The sequence below is a fragment of the Dipodomys ordii genome, unplaced genomic scaffold (genome assembly GCF_000151885.1).
Source record: "Dipodomys ordii isolate 6190 unplaced genomic scaffold, Dord_2.0 Scaffold36, whole genome shotgun sequence".
In the NCBI taxonomy this organism is placed as follows: Eukaryota; Metazoa; Chordata; class Mammalia; order Rodentia; family Heteromyidae; genus Dipodomys; species Dipodomys ordii.
The window spans coordinates 15917605-15933424 of NW_012267252.1; the positions used below are offsets into that span (position 1 = coordinate 15917605).

Below are 15820 nucleotides of genomic sequence, written 5' to 3' on the forward strand. Positions count from 1 at the left end.
CAAATTCATAACCAACAGTTGGACAGAGCTGAGTGCTATGGTGACACCCTTTGGCATTCTAGAGAAGAGAAAGGCTATCTTTCAATGTGTTGGTTTGGAAAGCATCTCTCCCAGTAAGACACTAAGCAGAGCCAGGTGCCTGCCAGGCAGTGCCACGGTGATTAGTCTGGCTGGTGGCAGAAACTTGGTGCGTCTCCTATCACCCAATTTATTTCCCCCTGGAAGTGTCCCAACTTCTGCAGACAACCTCATGGTCCTGGCCAGCAGCTGAACTGGCTGGGCACAAAGTAGACATACATTCACATTGTCTCCACTCAGAGAGCTCAGAAACAAAGGTACACACGCATGCAAGTCTTTTAGCCCCAGATTATCTCAGTCATTGAATGTGATAGTTCTCAGATCTCCAGGCATCCTGGTACAGCCATACTGGGGGGGGAGGGGTCCAATGTGGGCTCCTTTTCTAGTCATTCAGAGACTTCATTAACCCTGCTCACTCACTGTCTCAGGAGAACACCAGCAGTTTTTCCCAGAGACTACACGACTTGGAAAAGGCAGCGGCTTGCACACAGAAATGGATCAAAAGAAGCTAGTCATGTTCCAGCCAGACACTAGATTTGAGAAAGTATAAAACTATGCAGTGCATTTCCCTAAATTGTTCTGTTTTGGAACATTTTTTTTCTAATAAAAATAGGTTCTGTTATTTACAGTAACACGTAATGGGCTTCTTGATGTTATTTTTTAATGAAGTAATGGATATGTAAACATTCCTCTGGCTTTGATCTAATAGAGCCCAAAATCAATAGATTTAACCCATATGAACAAATGTCCTTTGGGATCTTCAGTGATTTTCAAGCGTATAAATAAGACCAGAAACCAAAAAGTTAGAAAATTGCTGCTTTAATGAGCAATGGGATGTATCTGCTGAGTACTTAAGTCTTGTCTTGACAAGATGCAAGGCAGCTCACTTAAACATCTTTGCCTGAAAAGCCAAAGAGAGTCACCTTCCGCATTGAATCCCATCACCCAGAGGGTCTGCAAGTCCTGTAGGTGGTTTACAAGACAAACACATTTCCCACAGAAGTGGGCAGACAGTGTTGAAGAACAGGGCCTCTGCAGCCCACCAGCCCTTCTGGGCTCAAATTCCCACCAAACCATTTGGGTGAGGTGGTGGGATCTCAAGATCTCACCTCCTCAACCCTCACGCACTTGGGAGGATCAGACAACACCCACTCCCGGGCTGCTGTAAAATGCTCAGCACAATGCCTGGCACAGAGTAAATGTCAAATAAATGTTGCTCATGACCACCCTCCCCACCACTATCACCCGTACATTCCTACCATGATGCCCCGGCTTCTGCACATGCTCAGTGTCTGAGTCCTATAGGACCAGCCCTTCTGTCATTGTCATCTCCACCCCCCCCACCCCTTCCACCCCCATGTATGGCCTGCTTCCCAAAGGATGATGGGATGACTCACATCCAAGGAGGAGGTAGGTTCACAGTCAGCCTCCCTGAGTCAGTCGCTGCCCTTTGCCGGATCCCTCATATCACTGACTCACACCCAGCTCTCAAACAGCCCCTTATTTAAGGCTACTTGGGGGTCACTGAGGCAGCACGTGCCCATGAGGCTGCCACGGGTCCTTCCCTTCCCTATTCATGCTCAATAATAGCATCTTACCACACCACGGCCAGCAATCTCTTGGCCCAGCTCCACTCACATTGTACTGAGTAGCTTGGTACAGCAATAATTGTATATTGTACACAGAACAGATTCTTCTGCTGATATGTGGTCCAAATACCTTTGGACTTTGTCTGTCTCTGCCTCCAGCCGCCAATTTTTTTCCTCGTGGCACAAACAGTACAAAGAGAGTGATATATAAAGCTTAGTAATACGCCACATGAAACAGCACTGGCATTTCCACATCCGTGGTGTGGGTGCGTAAGTGTGAAGCAAGAAGAATCTGTGTCCTCCCCCCCCCAGCCTCCCACCCCCCACCACACAAATCCTATTTTAAAGGTTGACTGTTAGGGGGAAATGTTATACTTGGAATCATATCTTTCTCCATTCTGGAGAAGGATATTGAAGCATATTGGGGAGTGTTTTCTGCATCCAGTTTCAGCTACCTGATGATGCACTTGCCTCATTTAATGCTTACCTAGCCCTGGGGAAATGGAGCCAGCCATTAGCTCCATTCACAGAAGGGAAATTGAGGCTCAAATTGCTCCCATCATTAAGTGTGATGCAAAAAGTTAGGTCCACCTCATTCATGGACACATCCATGGATTGCACCTGCAGAAGGGGAGAGAAATCCCCAGATGTCTCCTCCAGTCCTGGTTTGGGACTTTCCACATTAATGGTTCTTTTAAATTTCTTGTTTTCCTTGGATGCAAAATTTTCTGCATAATTAATTGCCTTTGGAAATTACAGAGCCATTTCCCGTTCACTGAACTGGAAATACACCTGCCAGCACGCCTGCAGGATACCTCGTTTGAGGTCATGCAGGGGGTGGGGGTGGGGAAACAGGACTGCAGGTCTGTCTGTGAGACCTGGGCCCACCCTACCCTGAGTGGGGTTGAGGTTGTGGAGAAGGGCTGAGGCAGGCCCCCAGGGCCAGGACCCTGGCACGAGAAGAGCCCTTGCTGGCCAAGTCTTGCTATCAATGGGTCCTCCTCAAGTCAACAGATGCTAATTAAATACCGGACATGACAGTCTCCCAAACCAGAGAGGACAAACTTCTAGATAAGAAGTGGAGACTACTCTGGGTCAGGGACTGTGTGTGTGTGAATATTTATATGAATTACAAAATGTGCATGGCCATGCTGGGTGCCGGTGGCTCACGCCTGTCATCCTAGCTACTCAGGAGGCTAAGATCTAAGGATCCCAGTTCAAAGCCAGCCTGGGCAGGAAAGTCTGTGAGACTCTTATCTCCAATAAACCACTAGAAAACCAGAAGTGGTGCTGTGACTCAACGGTAGAGTGCTTACCTTGAGCTGAAGAGCTCAGGAACAGCGCCCACACCCAGAGGTCAAGCCCCACAACCCCCCCTCCCCCCCCACACAAATGTGCATAACCAAAAAAGAGTGAGAAAGAGAAAAGAAAAGAAACACTTGCCTGTGTTGTGGCCAGCACAACCTCAGCTTAGGGGTCAGTGTGCTGCCTGCGCGGAACCCTATCAGGGCCTGCAGGCCCAGATAAGGGCTAATCCCTGTGGAATACTGGGCTTTCCCTTCTCCCTGCTCTTTAGCCAATCCGATCTCTTGCACAGTGGTTGAAACTGCTTGGGGAAAAAAATGACTGCAGGAAATAGAAGCCCCCCTTGCTCTTGGAACTGGGGAGAGGCAAGGCATGAAACCTGTCTGGCTGACTTACATCTGAGCTGGAGGAGGTAGGAGGCTGGTTTTCTATGCATGTAAACTCCACTGCTGCTAGTAGGGAAAATGGCTGGTGGGCAGGGCAGAGGGGCTTCTTTGAAGAGGAATGAAAGACACAGAGCAGCTGAAGAGATTGATCAGGGTATCTCTCAGCTGACCAGTTTTATCAAAATACCATATGAAGACCAAAGAATGAAAGATTTCCCCCACCCCCACTCTTCTCCACACTTCTGGGAAAGACCCTGATGTCTCCCCCCCAGGCATCTTCTACATCCCTTCCCAGTGCTCCATTGAGAAGTAATCCACAAAATAGAAGACAGTTTCCCTATGATGAATGAAATGACCACAGGGCAGGGGGGAAGGCAGAAAGGCAACTACCCGGATGATCCCAGCAAGGGACATAACCACGGATTATTTAAAGCTGGTGTCACTCTGAGACAGGAAAGAATTCATCTGAGAGTGAGATGCATGCCCAGGTCCCTCATGCCCACCGCCTTTGGGAAGGTGAGAGTCGAGGACTCTACAACTCAAATGGCAATGCAGCAAGGAGCTAAAGATCAAGCTGGGTGAACCTGAGAGCTGGCAATGCAGGCATGGGACTTGCCTGTCTAGGGCTCTGGCTGTCACATAGTTTGTGCCTGGAGTAAATAGTGAGTTAATAATAATAATAATCAAAAAGTCAGTATGATCTGGGAGGATTTTTTTCCTATTTGTAGAAACAACTCTTTCAAATCCAGTAAGCTGTCACAAAGCACCCACTCCGTAATAAGCAACGAGTGCTCAAGAGGAAATTAGATAAAGTAGGAACTTAATGAACATGTATTACCTGAGTAGCTCTTTTATTTTTTTTTAAATGATGCTAAGAGGCTGTGATGGACATTATGTCCTAGCTCTGTGAAAATGGTCTTTACAACCGATGCTGTCTTAGTTACTGAGCCATAAAGAATGTCTGGGCTCAGCGGCTGCGGAGGATCATCATTCTGGCTGTCTGGAAATAAAGGTAGGAAGACTGAGCAGTATAAGAACATTGTATTCTTGTCATGAAAGGCAGTCATTTGGAACTAGTGATAGAAACCATGTCTCCGACTTAGCAAGCCTGGGCTTGATTCTCAACTCCTTCACAGGAAGCTGTGTGTGCTGGGCTAGCCTATTCTCTTGACTCCTCTTACAGAGTAGCTGGGTTGATTGTGGATGGTGTTGGTTCAGTGTGTAGCCCAGGGCTGCTCATTTTACTTTTCTGCTTTTGTCAGCACAGCCCTGAGCTTCTGTCCTGTGACCACCACTCTGCTCTCTTCCACACCTCTCATCCGCTGACCCAGTTCACACGGTGACCTCTCCAGGAAGCCTGGCTGAGTTAACTGTTCTCACAAAGCACCTTGCACGATCCTGACCACAGACTACCACAGCTGGCTTGAGTGTGCTTGCCTTTTTCTCTGTACTATGAATGAGATACCAGGCCATTATTTTTGATACAATAAGTACAGGATGGATGGATGGATGGATGGATGGAAAGATGGAAAGATGGAGAGATGGTGGGATGGAGGGACAGATAAACAGATGACCAGATGGATATATAGACAAGTAGATAGAATGCACAGGTAGACTCACAGATGGATACAGAGGGAGTCATAACTGGGAAGAAGTATAGATGGAGGGATAGGTTACTTGTTAAATCCAATGTCTCTCTAACTTCTTCCCTGAATAACTGACAGATGACCACTTCCCTTTTTGTCTTAAGAATCCATTCCTTATTCAGTTTTGCCAAGGTCTTTGCTTGGTTGTTCAAACCCTGACCACTCTAAAATCTTTTCAGACATTTACACCATAAACCCAAGATTCCCCTGGCTCAAACTTTGGCTTATTTCTCTTCTCACCCACTTTCCCGAAGGAAAAAACCTACCATGCATCTTCAAAACCAAACTTATGTATGGCAGATTCCAAAATCTATACCAGGATTTCTGGCTCTTCTCTGAGATCCATTTATGTTCAAAGGTATTCATTCACTCACTGAGAACTTGTTTCAGGGCACCTATTACCCCCTCTCTCATTTCATATGTTCATATGTTCCCTCTGTATTTCTCCTCTAGGCCACCCCAGTCTGGCCTCCAGACCTCCCCAGACTCTTTTCCCACATGGGTTCCTCAGACACTCTCTAGACCTTTGATGGAGAAAAGCTAACATCTCAGCATGACACCAGAGGCCCTCAATGCCTTGTTCCTGCTACACTTGAATTCACTTTTTTTTCCTGGAAAGCCCTCTAGGCTCTCAGCCCCAGAGATATGAACTGAACATAGCTCCTGAGATGTTTCCCCCAAAGAAACAGAGGCTTCTAGACTTGCTTGACAGAGCCAATTCGGTGACATCCTTTTTTCCCCACTTGCCTTTGTATCTGAATAGAGAAAAAGAAACTTATGGTGCCCATCTACCCACCTGGATCCCCCAAATCAGCAAATATGCAAATGAGGGAGGGATGACCCTGCTCAAAAAGAAATTACTCATTCCCCGACTTACGTAAATGGAACCCCTCTGTATATCACCTTTACAATAAAAATTTAATTTAAAAAGAAAAACCTATCTCCAAGTTGAGAGTAACAGAGTGACTCAGGGGATTTGGACAGTTGGAAGAGGAGGGCAGGGAAGGACAGAGAGGCTCAGAGCTTGGGCAGACACAAGGAGAGGCCAGCTATAGAGAGGGTGAAATACAGTGAATCTAAGTCAGGTGGGTTTTAGTGACAGGAGCCGACAAATGGTTTCACCCCAGCTTCTGTCAAAGAAAAGATAAGGAGAGATACAAGGCCAGGAGGTGGGCAGGCTACTGGTTCACACTTGATTCACAGCTCAGATCACTGCAGAGCACAGCAATAGAGCTCCGATAGTGCTGAGAGGTGCTAAATGCCACACATGTGCTGGGACCCAGGCTGGGGGCGGAGGCCCAGAAGATTCAGCGAGAAGAATGCTTTGTGTACCTGATAAAACCGGGGAAGACATGGGTGGCAGCAGATGTCAAGAGGACATCTTTGCCCTCCTCTCCTGGTCCTGATGAGTCTCAGGCAGTCACGTATGCAGGACTCTTCTTCCCCTGCAGTGCAGACTAGGTGGTAAGCAGTGCTCACCAGTGATGGACATTCAAAACAGGCCACTGGGCATGCTGACTGCATTGCTAAAAGACAACTCAGGTCATCACTGGCCATGAAAACTCCTCAAATGAACTGGAAATAGAAAGTGTTCTGCCTGTATTTTCTCATACTCCCAAACCTTTGCTTTCCATGGTTCAAAAGTTTGCAGTGTCTAATTGCTGCTCTCCATTTGTGAATGAATCAATGTAAAAGAAAATGAAGTGGCAAATTAATCTAGCCATTTTGTTTTAGATGTTAATTATCCTTTGGCTATTTTCTCTTGCTCTTGCTACAAGTCAAGATGAGACCAGATGCAGTGTGTAGAATCTAGTTTTGACGCCGAAATTTAAGCTGGAGAAGTGGGAGATGTTCTTGATTTCGGAGCACCCCCAGTTTGCTGTGCAAAAGATGTCTAATTCCAGGGATATAAAATACATTTCTCACCTCATAGAGGTGCACTCCTATTGTCAGACGAAATAAGCCATTGGAACACAAATTTACTGCTTTATTGTGTGATATGTTTCCCTAATTGATGCAGCTGACAAATGAACAGTAATACATTTCCTTTACATATAACAGGAATGCAGCCCACAATGGCAAATGAGGTGTTGGTCTGGGCAGAGGCTGAGAAATCTCAGGTGCTACTCTTCTGGAATTGTATCAAGGAACACCTTCCTGATTCTGCTAAAACCACTCCAGGTTTCTAGGATGCAATTACAGGATCCTGGGTCCCAAGAGAAAGAAAGGAAAAAAATACCCTTGGTGACTTAATCAAGTCACAATGTTCAAAGCCTCTAGGGACAAACAGCTAGAAAGGCTGGCAGAGGAGGGATTTCAAGCAGGCCACCAAAGCCCTGGGGACAGATGGCATCATGCTCCTGACTCATTCCATTCTAACCTTCATCATTATCGGTATCTTTCTAGAGGAATGATATCCTTGACATAGCACTGCTAGATGCAAATACAACACTGGGTTTCCCCTAGGAGTAGGCTGCCAGGAAAGACAGAGCCTGGGCTAATGCCCCAATTAGACAGCTGCCTCAGGCTGGAGCTCCTCAGGACCTAGCCCCCGGGTCATATCATCACATGGTTTGGGCAACAATGGCTACATGTATAAGGAACCACCAAGGATGTGCAGAGTGTGTGTAGAATGACCAGGACAGCCACAGTAGCCACTAAGCATGCACTGGGCGGTTCCCCACCAGAAGTGTGTTTGGTAGCAGTTAATGTCTCCAGGCGGCGTGAACCTCAGGCTCTTGCCTTGTTTGGTATTGGAAGCAGAATGGGTTGTACTCTACTTCCGATTTTTAGACAGAAGCAGAAGGGGTGAGCTCTAGGGGTAGGTGCTAGGGCTTCTGGCTCTGAATAACTATGGCATCTGAGTGATTAATTAGGAAAATAAAAGGGACAGAAACAAATCTGTGGCATCCTAAGTCAGTGCATAAGTGCAAAGGTTTTCCTGAATGTCAGAGTTTGGGAGAAAGCAAGGCAAGGCATATGTCTATGTGTATGAAACAATTTGCATCAGGAACAAAGACGCATACTTCCTTCTGGCCAAATTCATCCTTCCAGGCAGTAAGGAAAGCAAGCAGAGCAAAACTGGCAGGGGAGACAGTGTGCTCCTGGGGAGAGGTGTGAGGCTTTTAAGTTTCATCACAGCCTTCTAATAACACCTCAGTGCGTGCTTTGCTGGAGACAAGCTTGGAGGCCTGAACAGTCAAGCTCAAGCCTTCCCCTAGCACCCCAAGAGGCAAAGAACCTGTCAGCTTTCCTAAAAGAGAAAAAGGAAAAAAGAAAACAAAGTCAAAAGGAAAAGCTCAAGTTGTTTCTCATCTGTTTGAAGGCAGAAGGCAGAGGAGAGCTGGGTTTTGTGCCGAGGCACCGTGGGACCTTGGGGAAAGAAACCTGAAGGCCCGCGAACAGGAAAATCTTACTTTCGGGGAAGTTTTAATGAGCTTGAGCTGTTCTTTGATAGGCAGTGATGCTAAAAAGGAAAGTGCGAGCTTTCAAAGAGCGTGGTGTTTAGGATGCGATTTTCTCTCTTGCCATCTCTTCCTGTGGGGAATATTCAGATGAGGCCTTAAGCATCATAGCGGTAGGAAGGAGGGGAGAAGGTCTTTAGCAGAGAACTGGAAGAACCCTGGCTTTCGCCAGTACCAGCCGCTGCCCTGGGTAGCCACCCAGCTGCCTCCTTGAGATGGATGAAGGGAGGGTATAAAAAGCATAAAATTAAAGACAAGATTACTAAAAATCTCATGGAAGAAAACATCACTTGCCAACCTAGCAGCTCAAATTACATTTACCACTTTGGCAGGGAGGGGGTAATCATGAGTAATAAGTCTAGGCTCTGGAAAGAAATTACCAACTAAATAACATAACAACGGGTAACACCAAAGGAAGTCCCTGATTCACCTCCCCAGAAAAGACTCAAGACAGGACACAAAGCCCATCAATCACATGGAGACAGCTTTCCCTTGGTAAGGCCCCTGGGCACCCTAGCTCTGGATCTCAAATAGTCTCTCAGTCACACCCAAAGCTAGAAACGTGACCATACTACAAACACTGTCTTGAGGTACAACTCAGTCCAGGAAGCCTTCACCCCATTGCCCGAAGCTGCCGTCTGCTCTATGCCAAGATACTTGATTGAGATGCTCAGCTACTACGCAAGGGCTGTCTTATGCCCATTTCACATTTCTTTCCCATCAGTGGGTCTATTCCTGCTCTTAGGGGCATCTCTATTAATTCATGGAAAATGATCTTCCACCAAGATAGTATGAGCCCCCAGAAGAATAGCTAAACCATCCTATTATCTGAAGGTTCCTGTTTCTTCCTCTACCAGCACCCTCCAAGTCCCCAAACTCTCAGCTATTCTTCCTGGCTTAGCAAGAAAGCAATCTGATTTAAGGAATTCATATCAACCCTCTGAGGAGTCTCTTTTTAGAAGAGCAAGGCAGGGAATGCAATTTAACTGCTCAGAATCAGCTTTGGACCCATGTAGGAGGGTCACAGATCTTCTCCTGGAGTCACTATATGATACATTTGTGAGAAGACAAGGCTCTACCATCTCTCCTACTTCCTGACCATTTCTGGATGGGCAGAAATTGATCTACTGCTCCAGTTTGCCTCCTATAGCCTTCCTTCTCCTGGTAGGACCAAAAGTCTAGGCTAGACCTCTGATATAACAGTAAGCAGGAGAGCATCTTAGGGAGAAACTGTCCGACTTTAAGCCAATAAGATTCTAGAAATTAAATCCTACTTACAGAAAGAGAATTTCCTTCTGCTCAAAGGTTAACAGAGTCAGGCACAGGGGCTCATAACTGTAATCCTAGCTACTCAAGAGGCTGAAATATAAGTGTTATGTCAAGGTCGCAGGATCCCCCAATTCCCCCCTCCCTGCAAGAAGACCACCAAGAGTCAGACTCTACAGCTGTTTTATTTCAATGGGCTGCAGCTCGGGCCTCATCCTACACTTGGACACAGCGGAGCCTAGGAGGAGAGCCCCGAGCTAAGGATTTGCAGGTCTTATAAAGGCAGCAGGTCTTATAAAGGCACACAATCAACCAGGTATTTGGATTACCACCACGTGTTGCTTTGCTAGACAGAAAAAAGCAACAAGTGGTCACTGCCTCAAACTTTAATCTTTCAGTAAGGATCTCAGTTTGAAGCCTTCCTGGGCAGAAAAGTTTGTAAAAATCTTTTTAAATACCTTTTTTTTTTGTAGATACTCTACAAGGGAGTTACAGTTACGTGAGTAAGGTAATGAGTACATTTCATATCAAGCATTGTTACCCCCTCCTTAGTTTTTCCCTTACCATCCCTTCCCTCCATATGTAAGAATCTTATCTTCAATTACTACCAAAAAAAGCTGGAAGTAGGGTTGTGTTTCAAGTGGTAGAGTATAGTTTTAAGGAGAAAAAGCCCAATGAAAGCCTTGAGTTCACCCAGTATTGGCACACATGTACACATAAAGGTTCATTGGTCTAGTGTTTGGTGGTGTGAGTCCTAGGATTTTCAGAATCCCTGCTTCTTCCCATGTGTGCATCTTGAGCCAGGCTCCCAATTTCTCTCCCTTTGCTCTTTATTGGTTTCACCTGTGGTGGGAGCTCCTTAAGACTTCCTGGCTGACTGGTTTCCTGGATTTCAGGCCTGCTGAGGTCCTGCCTCTTACCATGATTACTTCCAAAACACCCATCTATGCTCCTAGCCCGCAGTCACTACAGCAGAATGGACTAGTGGCTAAGAGAGTAAGGAGGAAGCTGGGCCTGGTGACTCCCCCATGTAATCCTAGCTACTCTGGAGGCTGAGATCCAAGGATCATGGTTCAAAACCAGCCAGAGCAGGAAATCTGTGAGGCTTTTATTTATAATAAACTACTCAGAAAAGGCCTGAAGTGGTGCTATGGCTCAGTGGTAGAGCACTAGCTTTGAGCAATAGGGAGCTCAGGGATAGACCCAAGCCTTGAGTTCAAGCCCCAGGAATTGGACAAAAAGAAGAAGAGGGAAGAGGATTTGGAGGAGTTGCACTTCAGGAACACCTGACTCCTACTATGTGAATTGTCCATGTGATGCTTGGCCACCTGAGCCCCTCTTTATACAGCAGATGCACTGCCTCAAGCTTCTTAAACCAGATGAAGGAACATCACACTCAAATGAGGGTTGATAGTGAGGATTTTACATTTCTTTGGTTACTATTAGAGCTGGTTTAAGGAACAGAACCTCATTATACCAGAATAAAGCAAACTGAACAGAAACTCATAAAACCAGATTCCTTAACACACACACATATATGTATGTGTATGTATATATATATATATATATATACATATAATCTATCTATCTATCTATCTATCTATCTATCTATCTGTATATATATATATATATATCTTGCTGTCTTTTCTTTTTCTGTGTGTGCCAATATGGGGTTTTGAATTCAAGGCCTGGGTGGTGTTCCTTAGCTTTTCGCTCAAGGCTGGTGTTCTACCACTTGAGCTATAGCTCTACTTCCAGGTTTTTTGGGGGTGCTTAATTGGTGATAAAAGAGTCTCATAGACTTGGCTGCCCAGACTGGCTTCGAACCATGATCCTCAGAGCTCAGTCTTCTGAGTAGTCAGGATTACAAGCATGAGCCACCAGTGCCCACATGTTCTTTGGGCTTTCACAATGAGGATCGTATAAGAAAACAGGTGCCTAGTTACACTCTCATCTCCTTGCTCACCTGCCTAACAATTATTGAGCATATAGGATTAAGTCAGGCTGGCATGGAAGCCTCTTGGATCCTGCCCTGAGGAATAGGTGTTAGCGAATGTGAGGCTTTGCCTGAATCCCCAGCCCCGGATTGGGCCTGCTTTTCCGAACAAGGCACCAATGCAGCCTGTCTGCAAAGGCTCCGTATCTTTTATCAAAATCTACTTGCTTTGATCAACAACTGAACTCAACCCCAAAGTTCTGGAAGGGCATGTATCAAATGATCCACACAACACTGGTCCCCTGTGTGCTGAGCCGAAGGGGACTTCTCACTCACCCCAACCCTACGTTCTTTTATTCCACATGAAGAATGTGTCCACAGACTTCTTCACACATTGAAATATAACAGTAAATGGCCAAGAAGGAAAAATAAGTGTATGTTTTCAGTAATGCTCAGCCTCTGATGGAGTCTGTGGATTGGAAGAGGGGCTGAGCTGGAAGGTGTGATCTCTCTAGCCACAAAATGGAACAGATCTGGCTGTTTTCAATGGTTCCCTCCCCAAGGCTGGACAGCCCTCACTCCCATTGGCTCCTTATTTCCAGTTTTCTATCACTGAACATTTGAGAGACTCCATGTCTCTGGCTATAACTCCTCTCTTGAGTTGCTTGACCCCTGGAAGCCACTTAGGTCTTGAAGAATGGGCGCATGCCTGCAGTTCTCTTCACCCAGGTGGCTCCATGACCTGAGAAGTACTCATTCTGAAGTATGTATTTTAAAGCAGGTATGGCAATGCATCCCTGTAATCCCAGCTACATGGGAGGTGGAGATAAGATTTTGATATGAAGCTAGCCCAGGACTTCCCACCCCCCTTCAAAAAATAAAGAAGTTAGCATGGCCTTGTCTCCAGGAATAGTGTCCAGGACAGAAAGTGTCAAGACTTATCTAAAAATGAAACAATTACTTTAAACAAAAGGCTCAAGTGGTGGGTCACAACTTTAAATTGAGTAATGCCAACCAACCAAGAAACCACAAATAAGAGCCATGTTGGTGAGGTGGAAGTCAGATCTCCTAATGCATTCAGAGAAACGGCCCTGGACTGCCTCTGGCCTGGGAGACACCCAGGGAGCTGAAGCCTGGCAGCTTCAGCCGCCACCAGGGCCGAGCGTCATTAATCATGGCCTTGCCGGCGTGCTTACCTGCAGATGTAATTTGTCTTGCAGGAGTCCTGCAAATTCAAGCAGTTGGGCTTCTCCCGCTCTTCATAGGAGCACACGGGCACGATGGTCTGGCGTCGCCGCTCAGTGCAGGCTATGTCCCGGCATGAGCAGAAGAGCATTCCATAGCTGTGCTTAGCCGGGACCTTGTCAAAGAACTGCCGCAGGGCCTTGTGACATTTGCGGCGGTTGCAGACTTCGTTGGACATGCTGGTGGTGCAGGGGGTGATGTATGCAGATCTGTACTTCTTGCAGGTGTCATCCAGGTTGCAGGCCTTGGCCGCATCCAGGCAGTTGTTCCCTTTGGGAATATGCTCCACTGCAAAGCAGAGAAAGACAGGGGTGAACATGGCGCTGGCTCCACACCTGCTCTGCGTTCACTGAGAGCTGAGCATCCACTGGGCCACGCTGGCAGCTCTAGAACTCCAAGGCATCTTGAAGCTAATACTTGAATGATTCATGGCAAGGAGGAAGTGTGTTAAGAGCGGGAGATGCTAGGAATCTGCTACAGCACACAAGCCCCCCCGGGTACTGCTTCAGTGTCTAAGTAGGAGCCATGGAGTGAGGACAGAGGGACTCAGGCACCTGCCCAGCTACAAGCAAACAAGGCGACAGGAAAACAGCCCCAGCTCCTGCCCAGCAAACTGAAATTAGGATCAAAGAAAACAGCAACCAATTATATACTTGTTCGTGATACAGTATATAAAATGATATGCTGAATGAAAGTATAATTGCCATGCAATCCTCCAGGAATATAATTATGTAATAAATGCATATAGTACATACTAATTACTATATGATTACAGAGTAATTACATGGTTATTTGAGCCCAGAAGACAAAATATTATGCCAGCCTCTCTAAACAGGAAGAAGCAACTACAACGAAGCTGTATTTAAGTTTCTGCTCACAGGCCATTGGAAGAAAATCAGAATAAACCAAATAAAAAATTCGCAAACCTCAATTACCACTTAACACACCACATACAAAACGTCGGTTCTTTGAGTATTGAAGTTTCCAATGAGGAAAATTTAGTTAGAATTTGGGGATCGAATTTTAAGGGCTAAAGCATATGCTGTCTTCTGCTCAAACCTTCTGTGCCTACACTGCCTGAAGACCAGCGCCCCACCACCGTGGGACTGGTCTTGGGCAGTCCAGTCTAGAGAAGAGCATGGAGGAGCTGGGTCTACTGGATGGCTCGATGTGCTGGTCAGGACCACAACAAAATGGCAAAGTTACAAGTGAATGGACAAAGAATTAAGCTCCAGACCTATAGAGAAAGGTTTTCTTACAGAGAGAGTGATGTGAACGGAAACCTTCCAGAGTCATCCACAAAGATGGCTCACTGAAGATGGCAAGTAGGTGTTCAGTGGTCCTCCAGAGAGGGTCAAAGAGGCAGAGGGACAGCAGACCATTGTGGAGCAAACACAGCTGCAGAATCAGACAGCCCAGCAAGGTCCACTCAGGCCTAAAGCCCCTCTGAGGATTCAAGGACTCTTTTACATGCAACCCCAGTTGACAAGGACAGTTGAAAAATTACCAGAGGCTAGAAAACTGGTGAGAGAGGAGAGGGCTACACCAATACGGTTAGCGTCAAAGTAGTTTTGCAGAACAAATCATCCTTGACCTCAAACTAGTATCATTAGTTTGAGTTTCAGACTTTCATTTGCTTATTGTTGAATTTGTATGTGTTACTTTTGTAGAAAAATGAGGATTTTGTGTTCATAAGTTTTAAATAACATAATAAAATTAACAAGTTAACATAGGACAGCTACTTCCTCTGAAAGTAGTTAATAATAAAATGCAAGCCTTAAAACATTGGCCTAGAGTGTAGCTTTCTTCTTTTCTCTCCTGGGTCTCAGTTTGAGTGAGTGTACCTTTCTGTTATCATAATGTTGTTACTTTTTTAAAGTTGTTTAAAGTATACAAACTATTAATTAAGTTTTTCTTCTTGATGTTATCACAAAAAGAAAAGCAATATTTTAAAGGAAAAGCTGTGTATGAAATAGAACCACCAAACCCTTTTATGTCTAAACCAATTGCTCTAAGTTAACTTCATTTAGCAGAGGGTATGATTTAGCTTCACTTTCTGCTGATTCTGTTTTCATCGATATATAAGCCTCACCAGAGCACTATCTTTGTTCCATTATTTCAGGGCCTTTGACAGATTCCAGAACATACTGCCTGGCACATTTAGTGGGACAAACCTAGTGTACTTACTCCCAACTCACAGATCAACAACTGACTCCCCCCTTCTATATGAATCTCATTCATATAAACCATTTTCGTGATCCTTCCAACTTGATATAAGACCAGCATGACCCCAAATAGAAGAACCCAACAAAAACACAAAAAAGAAAGCAATAGAATAATCCTCTTTACAAATACAGGTGCAAAATTCTCCCCCAAATCTTAGTGAATGGTATTTAGCAATAGATAAGAGGATAATGTTTTGAGACCAACTGGGGCTTATGACAAGACTCCAAGATTCATTTAATACTCTAAAAATCAATGTAATTCACCATATAAACAGAGTACAGAAAAAACCCCCATAGAATTATTTGTCAACAAAGACAAAGCAGTCAATAAATTTCAACATTCATCATAAAAAGTGCTCGGTATACCAGGTACCAGGGGCTCACACCTGTAATCCTAGCTACTCAGCCTGAGATCTGATGACTGGAGTTAAATGCCAGCCTCCACAGGAGAGTCCGTGAGACTTTTCTCTCCAAATAAGCACCAAAAGAGCTCAAGTGGTAGCAAAAATGTTCAGGGATAGTAGCCAGGCCTCAAGTTCAAGCCTTAAGACTGGAACAGAAAAATAAAATAAGTGCTCAGATCAGCAAACTAAGAATAGAAAAGAATCTCCACAATCTGACTAAGGGAAGCTATAAAGACCTAGAGCTAAAAATCACATCTCATTGTAAAATACCATTTC

General features: G+C 45.3%; 1 protein-coding gene across 1 annotated transcript in view; it reads right to left on the minus strand.

Annotated features, from left to right (window-relative positions):
- The window catches only part of Gfra1 (GDNF family receptor alpha 1), a 196679-nt gene that overhangs the window by 50645 nt on the left and 130214 nt on the right, over positions 1-15820 (minus strand). Inside the window, exon 6 of the mRNA XM_013017873.1 lies at positions 12867-13203. Coding sequence (XP_012873327.1) covers positions 12867-13203 — 337 coding nt within the window. The remainder of the gene's footprint in view (positions 1-12866; positions 13204-15820) is intronic.